Raw genomic sequence first — 25,396 nt, 5'->3', positions numbered from 1 at the left:
CATTACACAAAGTAAAACTATTTCCCCATGGTATTTCTCCCCCCCACCCCACCCCCCACTGTTCCTCTGATATTCTTGTTAACTGCTGGAAATAGCCTACCTTGCTTGTCACCATGAAAGGTTTTCCTCCTTCCCCCCCCCTCCGCTGCTGGTGATGGCTTATCTTAAGTGATCATTCTCCTTACAGTGTGTATGATAAATCCATTGTTTCATGTTCTCTGTGTGTGTATATCAATCTCCCCTCTGTTTTTTCCATCAAATGCATCCGATGAAGTGAGCTGTAGCTCACGAAAGCTTATGCTCTAATAAATTTGTTAGTCTCTAAGGTGCCACAAGTACTCCTTTTCTTTTTACATGTGTTCTGAGAGTACAAATAGCTCACCATGGGGCCAGATAAGGAGGAGGGATGGTGCTCTATTCAGTTTCTACCTATATACATTCCCAAACTTCTCCAACAAAACAGCTATCTGTTAATGGCATATTACCATTAGATAAGCAATTAACAGTGTTGACATTTTGGGGAAAGTTGAATAAAGAAAAGGGTCCATTTAAGCATCCAAAATGATCTTGTAGTTTATGCTTGCTTTTGCTTGTGAAGCTATTGTGATTGCATGCTAGTTTTTATAGGTAAACAGCTATTTTGGTCTGCTGGTTTGCTTGCCCAAATAACTCATGTATATGTAAAATCACGCTACTTGCACTTGGAAATATATATATTTTTGCATATATGGACTGCTTTTTTTAAAAAATGGCCTTCTAATTGCCATGGGATTTTAGAATTAACACTCCGTTGTGATGAAGGGAGGCCACTCACACCTCTGAGAGCTATGGCTTGTGTAGCTAACCAGACTTGTGAAGATAGTTTCCTATGTTAGTTCCAGTTTTTGTTCACAGCCAGAAACTTTTCAAAAAGCTTCAAATCTGTGGAAGGTGATGGGGTCAGCAGAGAAGTGTTGGTATGGCATGTGATTGAGTTATAGTTTATTTGTATTCTAGCCTTTCCTACAATGTGCAAGGCTATGTTTTGAAGAGTTTACAATCTTAGATGTCAGGCAACTTAAGAAGACTGGAACAGAGGCAGACAATCAAAATACATACACTTTTATATAAAAAATACTTTTTATTGTTAAATACATATATCATATGTCTGCTTTTCAACCAGTTGGGTATAAATTCCAGCTCAACCCAACCGTAGCAGTGACTCAGAATGCCTGGAGTTTCATCTGCTTTTCCCTACAGCGAGGATCTGATCTTTCACCCACTGAAGTCAATGGTCTCATTTCTTTCAGTGGATGCAGGATTGAGCTCCGGGCTTCCTATTTTATTCCATGTCCTTCCCAACAAATACAACCAGTTAGGTGCCTTATTTATGAAGGAGAGTGGAGTGACTTCAGCTGTAGCAAAAAATACTTGTGTATACTTAAAACATCCTGCTGCTTGTAAGCCACTTCCCCCTACTTCAGCGATGCTCAAAAGTTACTGTATATCTACACAGCAATGTAAGCCTAGGGTTAATGGGACTCGAGTCATCTGACCCATGTCAGAGAATCCTGGGTTTGAGCATCTACACTGCATTTTAACCCTAGGTTAAGGATTTTCTGACCTGTGTTCAAACCTAGGCTCTGGCATCCACACTGCAGTGCACAGGTCTGAGCCAAAGTAATCTTATCCCAGAGTGCCTAGCACCCCTCCCTCCCGCCCTATGCATGTGCTGCACTGTGGAAAACTCTATTGCCCATCCTGTTTCCTACTGTGAGGGTGCTATTGATGGGATACAGGTGCCCATAAGGAGCCCAGAAACTGCAAAAGTAGCTCCTCTGCTGGCTGCCTGCAGTGTGAGGAGGCTTTATACTGAACTACTGTTGATCTGAGAATGGGGCTCTTCACCTCTAGGCTGAACCACATGGGCAGGAAAATGCCCATGTGCACTGATTCTGAGGATAATCAGGACATCATTCTTCCGGACTGTCAAACTACTGAAATGAAACTTTGCAATTCTTAATTTTTTAAATTGGGATATTCAGTGAGAGTGTTTTTGTTTGGTTCATTTTTTATTTTTGTCTGTTTTGTAGTTTGACATAAAATGTAGGTTTCAGAAGAAAAACACCCCCTCACCCTCCCCAGCTGCTGCTGGCGGCCGAGCAATGACGTGCCTCCCCAGGGCTTGCGGTGCAGTGTGATCCAGCACCTCCTCGGGGGATACCTTATCCCTGCTCCTGCTGCACCCTTGGTGGCAGGGATAAGAGTTGCCCAGGAGGCTGTGGGGAAGTTTTGAGGCTGGCTCCCACTCACCACCCTCCCCGTGCATACTGCCTGGGCACTCCTGCACACACAGCTCAAAGGGCAGGAGGGGTCTGGGAGTATGGGGCTGCCCTGCAGGGTGGGGAAACAGCAGAGCTCCCAGCTCAGCACAGCCGGGGAGGGATGACCCTCCCCAACATCCTGGCAGCAAGGAGCCACTTCCCTCCTGTCAGCTTTGCTCCTGCTCTGGGCAAGCGCTATGCAACATTGAGGAAGACCTGAAGCCACCACTGCAAGAGGCTGCGGGGAGGTTTTGGGGCTGGCTCCCACTCACCACTCTGACAGTGCACGCTGCCCAGCCAGTGGGAACCACAAAGCGGAGCAGGGACTAAACAGCAGCCCGGCAGGGAGGGGGAGCGGCCAGTGTGTTAGGGGTCATCCCTCCCCAGGCCATGCTGAGCTGGGAGCTCTACCACTCCCTCTCTTCAGGGCAGCTGTTAAGTGCCTGCTCTGCTCCCGAACCTCCCGCCTGCCCTCTCTGGGGTCTTGGGATGGAGCATGGGTGGGACCTCAAGGGGAAGAGGCCAAGTGGGGCCTTGGAGGGAGAGGCTGAGTGGTGGTGGGGCCTCAGGGCAGAGCCTTGGTTCAGGTGCCAGGGCCCACAAAAGATTAATCCATCTCTGTGGGTGCTGAGCACCCCATATGGGGGGGGGGGTGCTTGAGCCCCACAGCATTCTCACAGTCAGCGCCTATGCTGCAGGTTCTCCGATAGTGTGCTCAAAGACCAGTGTTCAGATGATGATGGGTTAACGCTGATCTGACCTGCTGCCCTTTGCAAAGGGAAGTGTGGCATATGTTTGAAATAGACTGCACCACATATTGTCAGCATAGAGATGACTAAGGAAGTTTCCCCAAGGAACTCTGGGATACATCCAAAGGACTTCCAGGACCCAAGTCAAGCTGGGATCTCATACACACAGGAAAGCAATAGGGTTCTGACCTTAGGTCCCAGCTTAACACTTGCTCAGACCCTCCAGCCCTGCAGGCTTCTGAGTCCCTAGGTTCGAGCCCTGCGTTAACACCATTAGTATGTGGACACAAGGGGGGGTTAGGCTTGAGCCGGGAGCCCACTCTTACATTGCTGTGTAATGGCACTTTCACACTCTCCCTTCCAACCTGGGTGAGCCTGTTCCTTAGCCTTAGCCTGTTCACAGCTACACAATAGTGCAGTTGCAATGGCGCTGGGCTGTCAAAGAAATACTGTACTTTCTTTATATTATCAGTTGGAAGCTACTTTCAACTTTAACAATGGCAAGACTACAGCTTCAGGTATATCTGCATTTTAAGGAATAAGGCAATGCAATCCCCATAGACATGGATGATAGTTTTAGTTCCTTAAACCGTGGACACGTTGGAATGCAGAGCGATGAAAACAATCTATAGTCTTTTAGAGTTTTTGGTTTATTTGTAGTCTGCAGCACTCTTCCTCTGGAATTGTTTGCTTTTTTTTAACATCCTTTGGCAACAACTTCTCCTTTGGCTGACTGAATGGATCACTTCTTTGTACTGATGACATAGTTGATGCATCGGAGTGAAAAAGAGGCATTATAGTTCACAGCCTCCAGTTTCCTGTCACAATGTTTCCACCCTTGATTTTCACAAAGGCAGCCACCCCCGCAACTTCCAATTTTTCTCTGACGTATAATACGGCTACGCTTTCTCCTTCTTTTACTTCTCCTTTTTGTAAAGCACATGCAATCTTATGTGAAAGATCACATTAAGGACAAATTATAATAACACTGTGAACCTTAGTTGGATTCAAAATTGTTGTCAAAAACACACAAGAAAATTGTATGGCTAGAATTTTCAAATGTGGAGGCCTAAAGCTAGGCTCTTGAAGATGGATGAAAAATCAGGCTCATTACATCTGACTGAAGTCACTTGGACCTGCAGAGGGCCAGTGCCTCTGAAAAATAAGGTTGCTTATTTGAGCACCAAACTATGGTAATAGGTGCCTAATATAAGGCCAGTTTTCAAGTGGTGATGCCTTGTTGTCTGTGGCTTCTGGAATAGTAGTTGTGCAACCCTTATAGATGGGTGTTGTGCTGCAAGAGTCACTTGCCACGAGAAGTTTGCAGACAAAAGCCCTGATTTCACAGTTACAAGATCCAAACCACCAACACCATCAGGAAGTGAGAACAGAGTGCAAGAATATCCAGGGCTTTTGCATCCCCAGGGCAATTTGGTAAATCCTGAGTTTGACCTGAAAGAGAAGAAAACATCTGTAAACAATTAGCACTCACCTGCCTACATCACCTTCCCATGTTACCCATTACAGGTATTTCCTATCTTTTCCCTTCCATTTTCTGTATCTCATATTCTGTATGACCTCAGAAATGAACCTAAGTCAACTACACTTTCCTATTCCTACCCAGCTTCTGGCAGTCCACTAGTTATGACTTCAGTCATTCTAGACAAAGCAAGTTATTTTTAAAAATGAAAGGGTAGCTTCCAGGAGTGAAAGTAAGTTAGAGGACTTACTGGTACGCCGGAGTCCTGAGCAGGGGACGTGGCCTCAACCGGAAGAGGCAGGGCCTTAAATCCCCGGGCCCTTTAAATCAAAATTTAAAGGGCCAGGGCTCCAGCTGCAGTAGTGGCCCTTTGCTACTTTTGGCAGCAAAACTCTCCTGTTTTGCCAACAAAATAAAACCACCTAGACGAGAGTCATAAAGCTTTTTGTGGGAAAGTTAGAGTGACAAAGTGTCCATGTAGAACACAGTGTCTACACTGAATGATGGGATTGAGATACATGCATCATGTGATGCTGTACCTGCCACATGAGGCGTTGCAAATCCTTCCCAAAGCACCCTGCGGCCAGTTGAACAGTGGGGTAGCTACCCACAATGCACTGCTCTCTCTGTCAATGCAAGAGCTGCTAGTGTGGATATGCAATAGCAGTTTAATTAAAGCAGGGCTGTATGTCAGCATAACTTGCATTGACAAAAGTCTATCGTGTGGACAAGGCCTTACTGTTGCCATGAAAACTCTGCCCCCCAGTTTTCACAAGATTGACTCCTGATCAGTTGATCATTCCTTTGGAATGTAACTGGCAAGAGAAGTCTTGGCTGCCTTAGGTCTTTTTGAGGGGTGACTTAGTCCATTGTCATGAATGGCCTTAAAGATGAAAACTACTGTTTTGAAATTAATCCTGTGTTCTTTGAAAGGCCTATGAGTCAGGCTGGAGTTGCTGAGGAGGAAGGCTGCTGGATTTTGCACCATTTGGAACTTTTAAAAGTAGGTGGGGGAGATTTCCTGTAATTCTAATGCTCTTTCTTACAAGTAATGTACAATGCTGAGAACGACCAAAAAGAAAAAATCATCTACTGCAAACTCCATAACTTAAATACACAAAATATTTTTCTTTCCTTTAGTTTTTTTGAGAGAGTTTAGTGCTTTTTCAGACCCTACAGAAATGTCATGTTGTGGGTGGGTTAATTTGTTCAGGGTTAATTATTCTGGAATCAACCGTGTCTTTGATCTAAAGTATGTAAAATGAGTCATTAAGAATGTTTTACAGTATACAAAAAGTGTAAGGGCGATGATAATACAAATTAACACTCTGGAAAGCTAATTTAAGCTATCAGCAGCAGTGGAAATAGAGAATTTACCAATGAGGGGCAAATAATCAATCAGATTGGTATGACGTTAAGGTAATAGTAACACATCTGAATTCAAATAATATATTATACTATATTATTTACCCCACAGCCTCTCCCTAACTCCAGAACCTGAGACCCCCTCCTTAGCTTTGAGATTTTAGGTAGTGGAGAGAGAGACACACACAGAGGTCAAAGGGTTATCCTCTTGTAATAACAATTTCTCTGCATAGCTCATATTCATTGCTCATAACTCACTAAGCCCAGAAGTTTCTACAAGTGACCTCGGGGGGGTTAATTATATGATGTGAATATGCTTAGAATTCAACAACTGCATTTTACTTGCAGAACTGCACTGGGACAAGTGCCATTTGAATCTTCCTTGTAAGGGTTTATGCAAATCCATCTACCTTACGTATTTCTAGGTCATCTATTACTGTGTTATTCAAGTGCCTTCTCAGATCTTTTGATCTGACTATTCATCTATACCAAGAGAACTTACAGAAGAAACTCTTGTTAATCCTAAGAGCCTTATGGCTAATGCTATGATTATGTCATGGAATCTGTGACTTCCAGAAACCACCGTGACATTTTCTGCTTCAGCCACGGGGCTGCAGGGCTGTCAACCAGCAGAGGCCCCAGAGCTCTCAGCTGCTACAGGTGGTGGGGTCCCTTGCCGCTCCCGGCTCCGGAGCTCTGAGCTACGATGGGACTCCCTGCAGCTCCCAGCCACTGTGGGCATGGGGGACCCCGCAGCTCTCAGCTGCTGCAGGCGGTGCCCTCCCCCCGCAGCTCCCAACCACTAGCCCTGAGCTCCCAACCGCCACAGGTGGTGGGGGACCCCCCACAGCTCCCAGCCACTGGGGGGATGGACCCTGGAGCTGCAGCAACAGTGGGTGTTGGATCCCCCACTCCCTATTTTATAAGTTATTTTTAGGAAAAGTCAGAGACAGGTCACAGGCTTCTGTGAATTTTTGTTTATTGCCCGTGACCTGTCCCTGACTTTTAGTAAAAATAACCGTGACAAAATCTTAACCTCACTTATGGCTTCCAAGTTGATTGATTTTTTGCAGGGTGCCAATATTGATAAAACATTAATCACTATTAAGGGCCAGAGACTGCTCTTTTTAATGTGAGAGAAGAACAAATCTACCTAAACAAATCTATCTAAAATAGTCCTATCAAGGATTTAAGTGGGAGTCCTTTCTGACAGTGAGTGTACATACTCCTTTCTTCTGTAGTTTGCAGGGACCAATAAGGAGAGTTGCCAGTGACAGCAAAAGCCAAAAATCTGTAGGACTTTCTTCTATTTACCAGTGCTTATAACAAGTCATGCCAATTAGAGAATAAAACAAACTAGCCCTGCTAATGATCTAGCCTAATTCAAGGCATGTTCAGGATTGTTCACTTACCAAAAGGGGAAACATTTCTTCCTATAGATTGATTATCTGGAGCTGGAAAAAACAAAAACAAAATAAAAAAATTATTCATTTATATTTAAAAAGGAAAAAAAAACATGTACTATTGAATAGTTAAAAACCTTGTGCAGATTAATAAGTCACCATTATCCAGTCATTTGTTATAATGACTGAATAATTTATTTTCACATAGGAGGGAAATAAAGAGACCTTTACTGCATATTCTAGTCTCTGAATCCCATGAGTTACAGGGTAAGTCGGACCCCATTCAGCTCTTTGTATGGCAGATTTTCTCTTTGCATCCCAGCATTCAAGGACAAGTCACGGGTGCAAAGGTAGTTAATTTTGTGTCTTTGCTCTGAAAGGCTATAGAGCCTGCTCCTGAGCCTATTAAAATTACAAAAAGTCTTTCCTTTGACTTCCTTGGGCTTTGGAACAAACTTGTATGGGTTAAGCTATTGATGCATGGGGTAATGGACTGGAGTCTCCCACACCTTCTGTTAGCGTAGGTGTAGGGAAAGGATGCACCCAGTAGAAAATGTAAACATAAAAACTTGGGAGGCACTCTCCCCAAGATGTGTTTCATTTAAAGAGAGGAATGTCAGAGAGGTTTGGCTTCTCAGTTCTTGGATCCTCTGCTGATATTCAAGTCTTGAGGCTTCCCAAAGATTCTCATTCCTCCCCTTTGCCCATCTCCTTGTTCTACTTAAATGAGGAAGTGGAGAGGTGAAAATCAGTGGAACTTTACCATTTTTTAAATTTATCATGCCTAGTGTCAGCAGTGTGAGTCTCCACCAGGTACAATAAGCTCAGTGGAGGATCTCCCACCTGAACTCCCTCCCTTTGAAATCAACTTCTAAAGGTCTTACATGAGACGTTGAGTTTAACTGCATGTGTAATTTTGGTCCCTTTGTTTCTCAAGATGCAGGTATACACCTCTTCATCAGCAGGCTCAACTCCAGAGAGCATTAGAGAAAAGTTACCACGCTCCAGCTGATCCAAAAACAGCCTAGTTCTGTTGAGGTATCTTCTGGACTGATCTTTCAGCAAGTCCTTCCCATTGTAAAAAAAATGCACTACCACTGATGTATTTATCTGCCAGTATATAGAATAATTGAAGATGTTCAGCTTTTCAGAAGTCTTAATGGCACATGGCAAAATAACGGTGCCTCCGCTGACTGCGTGGCACAAGGTTAGGTGGGGAACAGCTGTAAAATAAAAAAAAATGCTGAGTGTGAAAAGATAAATTTATATTGTCAAGGGATAAATTGTGCTGAGCACCTGCAACTCCCATTGGTCAGCACCTCTCAGAATTTGGCTCTAAATTTGTCAATAACTGTAATGGGGAGACAAATTTACCAATACCTACACATCTTGAAAACAGTAGCTATTAATAGCCGCCAACATTGGTGGATCTCCTGTAAATCTATGGCACTTAATATGGTCCACATTACCAACAGTATCTGAGAGCCTCAATCTTTAATGCATTTATCCTCACAACACCCCTGTGAGTTAGGAAAATGTTATACCCATAACATCAGTCAGGTACTGAGAGACTAAGGCCTAGATCCACAAAGACATTGAGGCTCCTAACTTCCATTTAAATCAATGGAAGTTTAGGATCCTACATACCATTGTGGATCTGGGCCCAACTCACTTGCTCAAGGTCAGATAGGAAATATGTGGCAGAGCAGTAAGTTGAACCTAGGTATCCCAAGTCTCAAACTAGTGCCTAAATCACAGCAAAAGTTGATCTCTGGATATATTTTGTGTTATCACTTATATAGAACTTGTCATAAATGTCTCTTGCCATTTTAAACTGGAGTAACTTGTTACTAGCTGGAATCCTGTGAAGAATATTCTTAAATGTGTTTCACTGTACAAGCTTGTGACGAACTATATTTCCCATGTTTCAGAGTGGTAGCCGTGTTAGTCTGTATCAGCAAAAACAACGAGGAGTCCTTGTGGCACCTTAGAGACTAACAAATTTATTTGGGCATAAACTTTCATGGACTAGAACCCACTTCATCAGATGCATGGAGTCGAAAATACAGGAGCAGGTATAAATACGTGAAAAGATGGCAGTTGCCTTACCAAGTGTGAGGTGAGTCTGATGAGACAATTCAATTGACAGCAGGATACCAAGGGAGGAAAAATAATTTTTGAAGTGGTAATGAGAGTGGCCCATTTCAGACAGTTGACAAGAAGGTGCGAGTAACAGTAGGGGGAAATTAGGTTTAGGTTTTGTAATGACTCAACCACTCCCAGTCTTTATTCAGGCCTAATCTGATGGTGTCAAGTTTGAAAATTAAATTCCAGTTCTGTTGGAGTCTGTGTCTGAAGTTTTTTGTTGAAGAATTGCCACTTTTAGGTCTGCCATTGAGTGATCAGGGAGATTGAAGTATATTTCCCATATAATTTCCTCTTTGAGCAGAGACTTGCTAGCGCTTTAACAACTAGGAGACCCATGCTGTATTCACAAATTTTGCAAATTAGTGAATAAGCAAACAAACATTTCAAAAATAATCAAAGAACTTGTCCCAAAATGTACTTTGTTTATTTTGACAAAATTATTAATTTGTTTGACTACTTCATAATATAGGGGAAAACATACTACAATGTAGCTTATAAAAAATGATGAAGTTTTAGAAATGAGACTTAACGAACCTCAATGCTTTTAAAGAGAGACTGTCAGGGAATTTAGGCTCATAATATAGGTTTTTAATCAACATTTTGAAAAAACCTAGCAGGAGACAGCCAGACATGTTGTAGTAGGCACCTGGGGAGGAGGTACCAGAACAGTGAAGCAAATGACTATCCCTTTCTGGTTCAATAGATTCTAAGATGGCATATGTCTGACTAATCCTTTGTCTTGTTAAACAAATATGCCTGCAGCAAAGAACTAAGCAGAAATCTACTCCTCTATTAGAAATAGTACAATGATGAAGTTCTTCCCTTATTTATCTGCGCATTTATAAAGATTAAGCTGAAAACTGTGATGCTGTGGCGGAATAACCTCATAATTCCCTACAAACATGTGTTAATCTTAAATACCAAAGAGGATGTGTGGCAGAGCCGTCACAGCGGCACAGTTGGAAGGACTGAATGTGTACTTCCCCATTTTAAAAAGAAAGGTGAGCCAAAGATTTAATTAACCATGGAAGTGTCTTAAAGGTTGACAAAAAGAAAAGGAGTACTTGTGGCACCTTAGACACTAACAAATTTATTTGAGCATAAGCTTGCCTGAGCTACAGCTCACTTCATTGTCAAACTTCAAAGGTTGACAAGTTTGACACATTCTTCCATTGAACTGGTACCCATTTGGATGGCAGGAATCATATTTTCTTCTTGCTACATGGAGAATCATATATGTAAATTCCACTAAATATAATGAGAATGGTGCTTTTAGCAACAGAGCCAAAGATTTAGCCATACGCTGTAGTCCTATCCTGCTCTTCTGTTACAGAACTTTTGAAAATAATGGAACAAACTTCTAGAAGGCCTGACCCCAACTGCGCAACGGAAAACTCCCACGACTCATTATTTTACCTTGATCATAATATATAGTTTTTCTAGGGTAACCTCTTTGGTGTCATACCCCTAGCATGTGTAATGCTGGCTTTCTAAACAGGTTAATGCCAAGCACTCATCAGCAACGCAACCCTACACTAACATGGCAGGGCATGTGCAATGAAGGAGAACAATTTCAATAAGCAAACAGATGTAGAATGAGCGATTATAAAGAGTGAGAAAAATGATTTTTAATATTATGAAATTTAGATTAGGAGTCTCAGTCTTCTGGTTTTTAGATTAGTGTAACAATCTCAAGTTTGACGAACACATGCAAGCCTCTTCACTGACTAGTGGATGCATATTGTAGTATACTTACCACCAGGGAAAAAGCACAGCAGTGAGTAGGAGAGTATCCAGAGGACATATTCCCTATATAGTAAGAAAAAACAGAGAAAAGTAGAATTATGATATGGGAATAATCTTGGCTCTGATATTCCAGGATTGTTGCTTAGTTAGCATAGCAAACATTACATTTTTGTTATGTCCCATAAATCATCCCAGGCTATAATGTTTTTATCCAGATTCACATTGATACCCAGGTTAGACTCTCAGTTGGATTAATCTTTTAGCATTGGGTGTCAGCCGTGACTTTTGGCTTCAGATCTGAACTTCCCCACAGTTTGAGGTGATTTTGGATCTGGTGTTCCTATGCAGGAACATCTGGGGTATGTTCATTGAAGTAAGTTAGTCAATGTGTACATAGACAGTCTGGTCTTGACATTATTCTCTGCTCCTGTGGCAGTCACGTGCACCACCCGATGAGCTGCACTGCGGTAAAGTTTACCTGTTCATTTTTGCAGTGTCCCAGTCACTGTGAATCCTTTCACTCCATTAGCTGGGGTGGTTTTCCCTGTACAGAGAACAAAGACACAGAGGGAATGGTGAATGATTTCTGTTGTCCAGGGGAATTTATCCAAAGGAGGATGAAGGGAATAAGTTTCATATTCCATTCACTCACTGTTGCTGTGGTTCAATCTATTCTATCTGTTCATTAGTTCACAATATTAAACATGTAAAATGTAAATGTAAAATGAAGGATTTCATTTTCAGCAGGGTGTGGGATGGATGAAATTCCACAACTCCCTTCAGGACCTTGGAGTCAGCCTTGGATGTAGGATTGCCACCTTTCTAATTGCCACAAAACTGAAGACCCTTGCCCTGCCCCTTCTGAGGCCCCACCACTGCCCCATCCCTCCTTAGGCCCTGCCCCCACCTCATTCAAGCCCCTCTCCCTCCGTCACTCACTCTCCCCCACCCTCACTCATTTTCAATGTGCTGGGGCATTGGGTTGGATGCGGGAGGGGGTGAGGGCTCTGGCTGGGAATGAGGGGTTTGGGGTGCAGGAGGGTACTCTAGGCTTGGGCCAAGGGGTTTGGAGTGTGGGAGTGAGCTTGAGGCAGGGGGCTGGGGTGCGGGAGGGAGTGCAGGCTCCGGGTGGGAGCATGGGCTCTGGGATGGGGCCTGGGATGAGGGGCTTGGGGTGTTGGAGCAGGGGGTTGGAGTGCAGGAAGGGGTGTGGGCTCTGGGAGGGAGTTTGGGTGTGGGAGGGGGTTCCAGTGTAGGGCAGGGCGTTGAGCGCAGGAGATGACTTGGGGTGTGGGATCCGGCCGGGAGGCGCTTATCTCAGGCAGCTCCCAGTCAGCGGTGTAGGGGGCTAAGGCAGGCTCCCTGCAGCTCCCAGAAGCGGCCGGCATGTCCAGCCCAGCTCCTAGGTGCCAGGGTAGTCAGGCAGCTTCACGCCCCCAGGCACTGCCCCCATAGCGCCCATTGGATGCGGTTCCCGGCCAATGGAGCTGCGGAGCCGGTGCTGGGGGCAGCATGTGGAGCTTCCCTGATCACCCCTGTCCCTAGGGGCCAGACCTGGCTGCTGCTTCTGGGGAGCTGCACAGAGCCTGGGCCCCCGCTGCATCGCTGACCGGACTTTTAACAGCCCAGAGTCACCAGGGTCCCTTTTCGACCAGGCATTCTGGTCGAAAACTGGACGCCTGGCAGCCCTATATGGATCTTTTAGGGTCCCGAGTGGGCTAGTATTATAGACACTATCACTGGCTTGCTGACCCTTTAAGGGGAGTCAGGCTCAGTCTTGCCTGTGAGCTAGCAGTTAGCCCCCAGCTGCTCCTACAGTGGGTGGCGTAATTAACATTAGTGCCCTCAGCTATGAGAGTGTCGGGGGCACTACAGAGAGAGAGAGGAGAGCTCGTTCAGGAGAAGATGACTCAGCAGATAGGAGCACTCCCCGGGGGAGGAAATAGGGTGTGACAGGTTTCAATCAGGCCATCGAGCCTGTAGGGGATGATGGAGAGCTACCGTCCCACTGGCAAGCCTTACTCACACCTTTCGGTCAGTGGGGAATTAGCAGAGAAGGTGCACTGGCCCGAGTGTGCGGCGCGCCCCTCGGGCGAGGGGAGGGGAACGCAGGCCCACCCAACTCCTCTGCGTTCCAGCCCAGGGCCCTGACAGTGGCGGGAGGAGAGGGTCCCGCCGCTGGGGCAGCAGGGAACCATCCACAACACGCTGACCAAATAGACCCACTGCACTGTGCAGTTCTGCCCCTGGGCTACTTCCTACCCGGTCTCTCGAGCGGGTCCCTCCGGTCCTCTAGCTCATCTGGGTATTCAGCTGCTTCCAGCGCAAGCTCCCCCTCTATGTCAGGCTCACGCTGGCCCAGGTTACAGCCTGGCCCCTCCAGGCCTTCCAGGTACTTGGCGGCCAGCAGTCCTGATAGCCCCAGTCCTTCCTCCAGGTCAGGTTTCTCTTGGGGCAGTGGCGGCAGCAGCAGCTGGAGGGAACAGCCTGTGTCTGTGTCCGTGTCCGTGTCTGTCCCCCTCCCTAGTGCTGCTCTCACTGGGCTAAGGGCCCCACCCTTTGTACTTCCTATTCCACCCCTCCCCTTCCAGGGATTGGCGTAAACTTGGTCTGGCCCCGTCCACTCAGGCTGAGAGAGTGGCTCTTTACCCTCTGGTTCAGAGGGAAGCCACCCTGGCTTCCTACATAGGGCCTGGTGAAGTCGGGCTGGAGAGAACTGCAGAGAGCGGGTGAGGCTCCTGGGGGTGACCCTGAGGTGAAAGCTCTGCAAAGCAAGGAGATCCTTGGCAGAAGCTGGCTGTGCCTAAGGAGGGAAGATAATGAAGAAAGCTGCTAAAAAGAGCCTCTGGGGAAAAGCCCTGGGATGCAGGGCTCAGCCAAAAGAGCAAAGATGAAATGTGGCAGTGCCTGGGAGCAGGGAACTTCAGCACGGCCTGAGAAGGGCAGGAGGGTCATATGTTTTACTGTTTGTTAGTTGGCCTCTCCTTATGTGGGAAGAGGACTGAACTTAAATGTGACCTGGCTGCAGGTCTAGGCTATTGTGTGGCCAAAGAAGTGGTCACCAGGAGGTGCTAGCCATGTGGATCCCTGCAATACCATGTTTGAAAAACTACCAAAATGTGGTGGGGTTTTCAGTGAAGAGTAATTCCCTAAACAGTTATGAAGGCCAGTCAGGTCTTGTTACCACCCTAAACTGCTGGAGAAACTGTTTTGATTTAGAATATGGAAAAGCACTTTCCAACAGCCCCAGGCAACTTTCACAGCAATTAAAATATTACGCCATATAAAAGTTGCAATTCTAGAAGCCAATCAAATTAGCCCAACCCTGCAATAAAACTGAATCAGCCAGCTTGACAATTAAACATGCAAACAAATACCCACAGCTTTCCCAAATGCCTGAAAAAAACATGGCCCTTATATCATGGCCTGGAGATCGATAGATTCAGATTATTTCTTGGGGGGGGAGGGGAATTCCAAAGCTGTGGGCTCTTCATGCCCATGTTGACCATAGGAAAATCATTTATTTTAAAACATACAATCTATTTTCCTAGTCTGAAGTAGATATAAGAACAGCCTGTCAGCAGTCTTCCCTTCAATTAACCCAGAGGAACTCCACCTGAGAACTTTTGCTGAATAGAACTGTCAGAGTAACAGGAAGAAAAATAATTCTTTAGGTAGATATGTTCCAGGCCATGTTTGACCCAGAAATCAATAAGCAGCTATTGGATGGTGGGTCAGCAGATCATAGAGAGCTGGTATAGTGTGCTCCTAGTGTGATGTATGAGTTTTGGTCACATTTTGATACCTTATCTAAAACAGTGGTTTTTCACCCAGAACCCAAAATCTAGCTGTGACTTTTTGCAGCAATGCTTTGGCTGCAGAGGATTGGGGGATTAGGGTCTGGGTGAGAAATGAGAGTTGGCTTGGGAGTACTGGGTGGGTTTGGTTGGTGGCGCTTGTTGCATACTGGTATGGTGCTTGGATGGGAGGACCTGGGAAGGGCGGCCATATCATGAGCCATCTTTGTGTTGTGCCTCCCTGGTTACAAAGTCCTGATCTACAGTCAGCAGTGGATCTAATAGAACCTCCAAACTGAACTCAAATAATGTACGGTGGGCACACACCACCCTTAAGAGGGCTGATATCTTTGCCAACTCTTCCTCTCGGCTCCCCAAGTCTACCACACCACAGAGAAATGTGAGCACTGCTGGTTTACAGTGAGATTCTTCAGTGCAGTGTTGTGATGAAACTGAACAAACTTCTACTCTATAAAACACTGACACTTTCAAAAGGGTTAACCAGAAACCCTAGTAGTTGGACTAAGAGAACCAAGAAGGGAATTGCCAGGCATCCTTTATGCACTTCTTTGTGGGTTATTAATTAGTCCCTTTAGGATTTTCTTGAGTTATTTGGCTTTTAAGAAAAAGTAGAGTTGTATGATCCTTGTTGCCTGAACTTAAAAAAAAACAAACAGACAAACTCTTTTGCTTAGTGACCTACTCCTGTAAACCATGACACTAAAGTCAGGAGAGAGATGCCAAACTTCTACTCTCCAGTGAAAAGAAGCTGCAAAAATGATGAGTTTTCATGGCAGACACCCTTTGCCGGTGTAACGCTGATAAACCTGGGTTCTCGGTGGGCGGTATTGAACCTGCAATCTCGGGAGCTTAGTGCATGAACCTCTATTGCATGAGCTAAAAGCCAAATGACTGTTAGCTAAGGCTGCAGAGTAGACTCCTTAATCTTTCTCTCTAAGTGGTCTCGGTGCCACAAGATAGGACAGAACACCACACCCAGAAGGTGTGCGGGTTATATCTGTCTCAACCAACACAATCCTCTTACCTTGGTATCTGGCTTTCAGGGCACTTGCAGCTGAACGTGCAAATAGAACTCCAGATCTGGCTTCTCTGACATTGTGCTGATGATTCAGCAGTCCATACTGAAACTTGGCAACACTCCCAGCCTTCTCTTAAGCATACCAAACCTGTAAATGGAATGAAAGGTCATTCACTGCGGCTCATTCAATGAGATTTTTCCCAAATGTGTCTCAAGTCAACAAAGACACTGGCTAGAATCCATAAAGATGTAGCTCTTCCTAATCTTAAATCACTTTGTTGGTTTTTGTTTTTAAACTCTAATCAGAAGGTAAATTTCTGGGGATTTCCAGGCTTTGGACAGGGCTTTGGCAGCTGCTGCTTATTCATTTTACCTATTGCATAGTGCAGCTTCTCAGAAAATGGAGCCTTGTAGGATTATCTGATTTATTTTCTTTGATGCTTCCAAAGTGATGCAATGCTATTTCTCATGCTGCATGCCGCCAAACATGACTAGGTCACGCAAGATGAAAGGCCAGTCACAGACTTTGGGCTCAGTCTTCAGATACACTGTAGCAGAGCTTGGGCCATCTGTGGGATGGAGGAGTAAAGGTGACTTATGCCACCTTTCTGCCCTCCCCTCAATCCTGGAGGCTGTTTGGCCTTTGACATAATCTACAACAATCTCACAGCTGTTCAGAATTGCTGTGGTTTGTGATAGCCTTGTAGAGGGTTGTCATGCCAGCTGGTTATCCCCAGAATATAGCATACTATGTGCTTGCTTGCTCCTTTCCTCAGGTAATGTGCCCCTATGCTGGGAAGGAAGGGGGTTATGGTGGTGGCCATATGCTTGCTGAGATTTCTCCATGCTGTAGGAATTCCCAGTTACCCATTTAGGGCAGCTTTAAATCCTCTTAGCACAGGTTGCAATCTGGCTCTGAAAGATCACTGTACAGGAGAATATTTCAGACATCAGTCTGGTGTTCGAGACTGACAAAGGGATCACTTTAAAAGGATATAGGAATGATGTGAAATCACAAATTCTAGCCACAAGTTATAGTCTGCCGAAGTTCCAAAGCCCTTAGCTGCTTTGTTCTAAACACGAGTGACTTTGATAGGATTGTGCAGAACTCACATTTGCCCCCCTCAAAAAAAAAAAAGCCTCCCCCATCAGAATCAATTTTTCCCATTCCCACAACCTGTATTCTACCTCTCCACACGCAGCTTCTAAAAAGCTAGGTAAAATAGGTGAACCTTGCAGTTTGCCCTCAAAGTAACAAAGTCTGGGAGCATCAGACAAAAGAGAGGAAGAAGCAAATTCACAGGGACTCTCCTGGCCTTGCTCTTTGATTTCTGAATAAAGTTTCATCATATTAATAGATGTAACATTGTCTCTGCCTGGGTCTGAAAAATGGAGAGGCTCTAGATGGCTCAGGGAATTGATAAGGATGTTACTTCTCACTGCTACACAAATGGTTAGAAGCCAGCCCTGGTTTGTAGTGACCCAAAGCTGTTACAATCTTATGGCTGGTTAGTGTTCTTTATGAAATGGTTCGTTTGAGTCCAGTTTTCAGTGAGCCATGAAATCCACTTCAAGCGCCACCAGTGTGGCTGATCTTGGGTCAGAGACGAATGCCTGAATGGGAATGGAGACTGAACTACTTTCTTCTCCTGTGAAGGTCCCTCTAGGGAAGGTTTGAGGCACACTGGTATAAGAGTACATGAAGAAGCTTGCACTGCGGCTGCCTGTGGTGAACCTCTTCTGAACTTCAGTCTCCAGGACAATCAATCCCATGCCTCTCACAAGCCCTCCATTCTACAGAATGTTTACATCCCAGATTTTAAAAATGGGATTTGTTCATAGCACATGTGCACCAGAGGTGGCAGTTATACTTTAGTAAATAACTCCCTGCTTCTCCAATCTGTTGCAGAAAGAAGATGAGCGGGGGCCACCTTCTCTTCAGACCTGCAGGGAGAAACTGCTTGTGACTTGGTGACTGCCTTTGTGTGAAAGGTTAGTGTGTCATTAAACATGATTGACTATTTCTCCTAAAGTCAATTATTCTGGGTTTCTGAAAGCCCAGAGTCTTTAATATCCCATGGAGAGTCCTGAAAACCCATCCTACAAACAGAATCCCAAGAAGCATGTTCTGTCCATGCGTTGCTTTGTGCCTGTAGGACTAGACTTATTTCCTGAGGCTAGTGACGTGATGGTCTCCTGCCCTTTTGTGAAACTTTAAAGGAAGTCAGAAGAAGATTTTGTTCCTTATTGTGGTCTCTCTCTGACAGCCAGAAAGGAACTTTGTTTTTCTTCTGATTCCCTTTTCTTCCCCTGAAAGTTTCTGCTGCCCCTTCCCTGTCATTTCCAAACTCCTTTGTGTGCTGGAGGAATGAAATGAATAGCAGGGAAGATCGTTGAAATGGTTTTCATTTTTATCTGAAAAGCTCATGGCTCTGAAAACTGAACCAGAAATCTCCAAGGTCTAGACTGCGAGTTGTATTAATGTGAGCAGGGATCAATGCTGATTGGTGGAATTGGTATCAGTGTGACTGACTGGTTTCAAAAGCAGCTGCAGTTTAAAATTTTATTTACTGGGTTCTAAGAAGTTCTCTAAAACAATGCAATGAGCTGCTGGTCAGTTAGCAGCATCATGTAATAACCAGTGTAGGGTGCATTAGTGTGGAATTAAGGGCTATCTCATGTTATGGATAGGTTGTTTTTGTTTTAGGAAGACACTTCTGTCTAAATCAGTATGGAATTTCTTTAAAAAAATATCAGTTACATAATATGGACTTATCCATGTACTTAACTTAATTGATGTTGGGAGCCCCATGGAGTTCAATAGGAATACTTACATATACAAAATTTAAGCACATACATGTATATTTGTGGGATCAAGGCCTTAAAGATTTAACCCTTAAGCCAAGATTTTCAAATCTGGGTGACTAAAGTTAAAAAGTGGGTTGATTTCTAAGAGGTGCTGGGTTCTCACAGTTCTGATCAATGTCAGTGGGAACTGAGAGCTGAACACCTCTGAAAATTAGGCATATTTGAGAAGCGTAGCCTTCTCCTTTTAAAGTGTGTGTGCTTGCAGCATTTCTTTTCCCTGTCATGAGTTTCTTGCTGTAAGGAATGGGTAACCACAGTAGGCCATATGGGAGTAGGGAGGGAGTTACCAGCTCATCTTCAAATCCATTTGATATCTTTTTCATTCACAAGTACTTGACTTCTAGCATTTCTGTGTAAAAGACATATAGAGATTGATCATCCAAAGTAATCCAAAGGCATTTCAAAAATGCCTCTCATAGGTTTCGACCCACTTTTAATTATCTAAAATAAGTGACATGACTGACAATAGCTGGCTCTTCAAGTTGGCACAGATGAAAACTGAATCAGGATGCCTGAACTGGAGGTTCTTAGCTCTACCCTGGTCTGTTACCATATGCTTTCTTGTAATCTTGAATATCTCCTGAGACACTCAGTTTTTTCCAGTAACTATAGTTTGTCCTAGTGGTATTTCTGTCACCTAGGTTGGCTGCTCCTGTGTGCAATAATTTAATTCAGTCACACATGTAAGGTGTGGGAGGCGCATGAGAGTAAGGGTTGGGTCTCCAAAAAACTTATATGTTGGTTCAGCTTCCTGTAGCAATAGAGGCCAGCTGTCAGTTTTAGATCTGGCAGGGCCGGCTCTAGGATTTTTGCCGCTCCAAGCAAAAACATTTTCGGCTGCCCCCGCTTTTTTTTCGTGCCTCCCCGTCCCAGCTCCGCCCCTTCCCCCTTCCCCAAATCCCCAGCCCCCCCCACCTCCCCCGGGCGTGCCACATTTCCCCCTTCCCCGCATTGCTTCCTGCACCTCCCCCAACCCAGCCCTAGCTCACCTCCGCTTCACCTGCTCCCCTGAACAGGCCGCCACTCCACTTCTCCCCCCTCCCTCTCAGGCGAGGGAGAGGCAGCGCATTCAGGGGAGCAGAGGTGAGCGGGGGGGGGGGGGTAGAGGAACCACTCCGCTCCCCAGCTCACCTCTGCTCCACCACCGCCGCCTCCCCCGAGCGTGCTGCCGCTCGACTTCTCCTCCCTCCTTCCCAGGCTTGCCGCGCCGAACAGCTGTTTCACTCACAGCAAGCCTGGGCAGGAGGGGGGAGAAGCAGAATGGCGGCTGCACACTCAGGGGAGCAGGTGGAGGCGAGCTGGGGCGGCGGGGGGAATGCCGCCCCTAGAAATGTGCCGCCCCAAGCATCTGCTTGTTTTGCTGGTGCCTAGAGCCGGCCCTGAGCTCTGGATCTCAGAGCTCAGGAGTATTTTGATCTTGGGTTTAGTTAAGTGCTGTACCACTAAATTATTGAAGGCCCAGATTCTATAAACATTTCACCACATACCTTTTACTTTACTGACCTGAATATCTCCATTGATGTGAACAGAACTACCGGCATGAATCCAATTACACATCTGCTTAAGTGCTTCCATAATAAGAGCCATATTTTGTATGTCTGAAGGTGACAAACACACAGCTGAGGTATCTTTATTTTTTTTAAATTCTCTTTTGCTCACATTTGATGACAGCTTCTGAAAACTTTTTATGAATTAGACTATTTTCCTCACTCATGTATCTTTCTCTATCTGGTGTGCGCAATGATTTGTTGTAAAGTTGAGCTATATTGACACTAATATTTGTGTGTGTTGCATAGAGAAATTAACTGAAGAAAAACAAACTATTTGAGGGGGTGGGGGTGTTCTGGTGAAGTAACCACATCCTGCAAAGGGAATTACATGGATAGTGCAAAACCTTGTAGAGAAATCAAGTGGAGGAGTCAAATTTTGTGCCCATATCGTGTTCATTTTAAACCTTTTATTGACTTAGGGATAAATATCTTCAGTCACAACAGTGTAAGTCTGGAGTAGCTGCACTGAAGTCAATGGAATTACTCCAGAGTTACATGAGTGTGACAGAGCAGAATCAAACCCCAAGCAAGTGCAACAGATGCCTCTAAACACAATACCTGTATAACCAATTAATCCCAATTGTGAGCATTTCTATTCAGCTTCAGCTTTTTAAAAATGTCAAATTGTCAGCTTCTAATTATTGTAATTAGCTTGCAGATTTCTTGAGGTGCCGTGATTGAAGACTGGCTCTTTACATTTTCTGTTAATTAATAAATATTGTTTATTTATTTAATTCATTCAAATGCAAGTTTTCAGTCAGGCTGATGCTAAAATTAGCTGCTGGACTACAAAATCCCCTCAACAAATGTCACCAGTCCAGACACACAGAGGGGGTGGGGGTGGGGAGGGGGAAACCACCCTTGTACTCTGAAATCCATATCTTACTATTTTAAAAAAAAAAAAAAAACATGGTCGGAAAATTCTCTGGGAATTTTCCAGGAAGTGGAAGGGTAACTTTATTTATCAAAGTCATGAGAGACTGCTTTCAAGCTGACCAAAGTCTAGGCAATGGAATATTTTGTTAGCTTTTTTTTTTTATATCCATTCAGTTTCATAATGTCTGGGAGGAAGTGTGCCATGCTCCTCTGGAGATTTTCACTCCCTTGAACTGCGACCAAGTTCCAATAGCATGAGAAGGGGAAAATCCTGAGCTTCCTTCCTCAAAAACAAAGCAGAGACAAATTATTGTTGCTCCTTTTGCCAAGTGGGTAGGCAATTTGGGGGATTTGCAGTGAGTTAGTTTCCTTTCTGAGGAGCAATTAGCCACACACATTCCCCATGTCTTTTCTCCTAGCCTAGTTTTATTCTCAAAGTCCTGTTACCCTGGATACAGAAAATGAACAATAGCCTAATTGTACACATGCAATTCAACTTGGAGAAACTCTAGTAAGACCCTGCTATATTCAGCCCTGTAGCAGGAAAACCACTTCCTTTCTGACCCATTGCTTTGCCTACAGAGGGGCAGCACCAGTGGAAGCAGATGGCTAGACCAAGTTCAAGGTGTGTTTAATCACTGTGCTCTCTAGAGTAGATCTAAGCCAGCACAGGCAACATGGTGGTTTAAAGAACAAAACTAAACCAACAACGGAGTCCTGTCTACACAGCATCCTCCACTGGCACAGCTGGAGCTGCAGCCATTGGGTCTGAAAAATCTTAATGTAGACACAACAGCCTTTCTGAACATTAGGATGTGTCTAGATTAGAAAAAAAGGCCAAGGTTAGGCTGGGGTTAGTTTTACAGTAATTAGCTGCTAACTGCAACCTGACTTTTACATTTTATCCATCATAGTAGCAGGTCAATACATTTCATTTCAATTTAGCTGGTTGAGATCTATCTTAGGTAGCCCTGAAGGTATACAAAGGTCAGGGTTGGCTAAACTGGGTTAGCTAATGCCACCCTAACCTCCACCCTTTTTCCTAATCTAGAAAACCCTCCTGGGCACTCTTGGTTGGAAAACCCCTCAGACCAATGTTCAATAGCTCTCATAGTAAATGAGGCCTAGTTCAGGTAAGCCTGGGTCTTGATTCCCTTTTTGCCCAGCTGCTGTACAATACAAAGGAACTATTCCAAGAACAGGGTGGAGCAATTTAAATCACCTACTTTAATCATGATTAAAATCAGCTAGCAAGAAACTTGATTTCAATTGTGTTTTGCATTTGTACATTTAGTTATTTTCCTAAAGAAAGGTTCATTCTTATTAATTGGTAACCATTAAAACTTGTTGATTTGCAACTGAATATAGCCTCTACATGAACTTTGAGTTTTGATAACCAGGAGGATAACTATACTATACACACATTATTTAAGCAATTATGTATCTTAGCTAAATTTATTCTGATTCTTAATTTTTATATTTTTATTATGTTAGAAAATGATGAATGATGCATTTCTGATTCAATAGGTTATTAATTTTTAACCTGTGATTTCGGTCAAGTTCTGTTTGGATGGAAATTTAAATTCAATTAAAAATGCACAAAACCAGCATTTCAAGTTTAGAGATTTCTTCTTCTTCTTCTTCTTCTTTTTAATGACCTAACAGTAACTTAAAAGTCATGGATACCTGAGAAAAAAGATTATCGAAACATGTTTTCCATTTAAAATTAACTGATTTATTAAACAAAGGAGATATTATCTGCAGTTAGTGAACCAAACCAATTACTAACTAACTAACAAAGACTAACACGGCTGCTACTCTGAAATCTGGTTCTAGGAGTTTAGCAAGTGACTTCCACCAGTTTAGTGGTTTGACTTTGTTTAAAACTTTGGCAACAAACATGTATTGTTTAAATTATTTTTCTAATGTAATGATCTTAATAGATTATAAAAAGTTTAGACCTTAACATAGGTTGTCAATTTCCAATTTAATTTTAAATATATTTAAATTAAAAAAAATCTGATTTAAAATTTGGTTTTTATGTTAAAAATAATTTTTTTTTAAATCCACCTTGTCTAAGAGATTCAACCATAACCAATGTCCTCCAGAGCTAGCTTCTTTGAAATTGTCTATCCAGGCAAAAGACCCATAAAAACCCATAGAAATAACGGTCCAGGTGCAATTGCTATAACCAGTTTTTATGAAGTTCTTTGGGCAAAACCCTGTTTGCCCTTCATATGGAAGGTTTCATAGTAAGTACCCATATGTCATTCATAACTTGTATTTCAGTACTACTCTGTAGTTTGCACAGTGTATTAGTTTAATTTTTTAAAGCAATTTGGGATGCTTTCAGATGACAAATGCTATGTAAGTGTATGTACTAAAATCAAGCTGGATAACTGATAGTTGCAAATAGGTTGTATTGAGTCCATGAAAATTATTCCTGTTTGCTTGTTTTGCCACTCTTCTACTATAGTAGCATCTAACTTAATGATTTAACTCCATTGTGAACTAACAGGCAAATAAACTAAGAGGTGGTATGGGGTAGGGACTTCAAGAATGGCTTTAATCCTTGGTGAAATAGATTTGGTAATCTCAAAGAATCATTACAGTATTTAGCACTGTTAGTAGCCTCTGCTTGAGAGAAGCCCACACACTGTTATAATACTAGGTTCAACTTGCATTAGTAGACGTATTCAGGGGATGCCTAGACCACTTCTTACAGCACTAAAAAGTGTGATATCCAGTTGTACCTGCAGCAGCAGTGTGCCAGGAAAGCAGCTTTTTTTGTCTTGCCCTATGTTTTTAGGGATAGAGGGCTTGTGGCAGGACTATAGCATCACTGTAACCAGAAGGGGTGATTGATCAATGTGACCATGCCATCCCAGGACACGAAGTTGGCAGAACTCCTCAGCAAAGTCTTGTTAGTGATTGGAGAGGTCTTCACAGGGGGCAGGGACGAGGTGGTGAAAAGAACCCCCTTTTCCCCCTACATGAACCCAGGGCACTGTAGGAAATGGTAATGGCATTAGAAGTCACATTTATCTCTGATTCAAAACTACAGCCGGATGCTAACATGCTGCTGCTGAAACTAAGCTCTTTTGGATGGGGTGAAAAACCGAAGTCTTGACTATTGTGGTAATTAAGGCCATGCCAAGCGCTTGGCTGAATCAAGGCCTAATAGAGCTGACTGAACATTACCAAAATTAGAAACTTTAATGAAAAATTGTGATTGAAAAAACTTCATGACGGTTTTTGGGAAATTCTTTCCTTGGTTTATGACTTGCTCCTGCAGTTAAAAGCTCTGTCGAGTTTCACAAGACTTAGAATACCTCGCCCCAGGATCTTGACCAACATTTTATAGGGCAATTAGATTCTGCCTGCTTAAAACTTGCTTTGTAGTTTCATTTGGGGAATCGAAAGAGATGGGGCATTCTTTGTGATCATGAGAAAGTCACTTAAACTTTCAGTGCCTCAGTTTCCCTACCTATACAATGAGGATATGCCTATCTATTTCAGAGGGGTGGAAGTTTGAAAAGAATTTTGCTCTGATGAAATGTTTTTCATCCAAGGATCTCAAAGTACTCATATTAACTGGATAAGATTCTTCACTTTCCATCTTCAATAGAGCACAAGTCTACACAAGAATTAACTGGCTGCCATCTTTCATTTTGGTGCAGGCTGCATCACTGTTGGGTGAAGTGAGTGGTCTGTCTAGTTGTTAGAGCCCTTAGCATCTTTCTAACAAAGAAATCAATAGACATTCCAAGTGACTGTGAGTAGTAATAAAGGAGGTGGTTTTCACATGGATTAAGTATTTCATAACTGATGTCATGGGGAAGTATATATAGATCTGAGCATCACAATAAAACAGTTTTCACCCCAAGATAACAAAATTCAAAGGGTTAACAAAATTAGGAGGATTCATGAAAAATGCCGAAGACACTTTGCCTACACATATTGCAGATCACTAATCACTGGTGCTTTGATTTCTGCAGTGTCCTGGGCACTGACTAACATGTCACTTATATGAAGTGCAATATAACAAGATTTATAGAAAACAGTCAGAAAA

The 25,396-nt window shown here is 43.7% G+C and overlaps 1 protein-coding gene and 1 long non-coding RNA gene across 7 annotated transcripts in view; one reads left to right on the top strand and one right to left on the bottom strand.

Moving 5' to 3' along the window:
• Positions 1–744: 744 nt before the first annotated feature.
• Positions 745–25,396, bottom strand: part of LOC119841128 (CD276 antigen homolog) — a 37,960-nt gene continuing 13,308 nt past the window's right edge. Inside the window, exons 2-8 of one of the 6 annotated variants that reach the window (XR_006278336.1) lie at positions 20,386–20,496; positions 16,037–16,178; positions 11,673–11,738; positions 11,205–11,257; positions 8,185–8,523; positions 7,310–7,351; positions 745–4,504 (exon numbers count right to left, since the gene is read on the bottom strand). Coding sequence is in view for 4 of the 6 variants with exons in the window: in XM_043506458.1 (XP_043362393.1) it covers positions 4,401–4,504; positions 7,310–7,351; positions 8,185–8,523; positions 11,205–11,257; positions 11,673–11,680 (546 nt within the window). In the remaining 2 variants the exon portion in view is untranslated. Of the gene's footprint in view, positions 4,505–7,309; positions 7,352–8,184; positions 8,524–11,204; positions 11,258–11,672; positions 11,739–16,036; positions 16,179–19,887; positions 20,112–20,385; positions 20,538–25,396 lie in introns of those variants that run through there. The other 5 variants (XR_006278335.1, XM_043506458.1, XM_043506474.1 and 2 more) reach the window with 5 other exon arrangements.
• On the top strand, positions 17,944–23,594 carry LOC122458339. Its single transcript, XR_006278337.1, has 3 exons — positions 17,944–18,022; positions 20,428–20,522; positions 23,462–23,594. It is a non-coding gene; the product is annotated as an uncharacterized LOC122458339 (long non-coding RNA).

This window comes from Dermochelys coriacea, chromosome 1 (assembly GCF_009764565.3).
Source record: "Dermochelys coriacea isolate rDerCor1 chromosome 1, rDerCor1.pri.v4, whole genome shotgun sequence".
Classification (NCBI taxonomy): domain Eukaryota; kingdom Metazoa; phylum Chordata; order Testudines; family Dermochelyidae; genus Dermochelys; species Dermochelys coriacea.
This window is presented reverse-complemented; position numbering and strand designations above follow the sequence as displayed.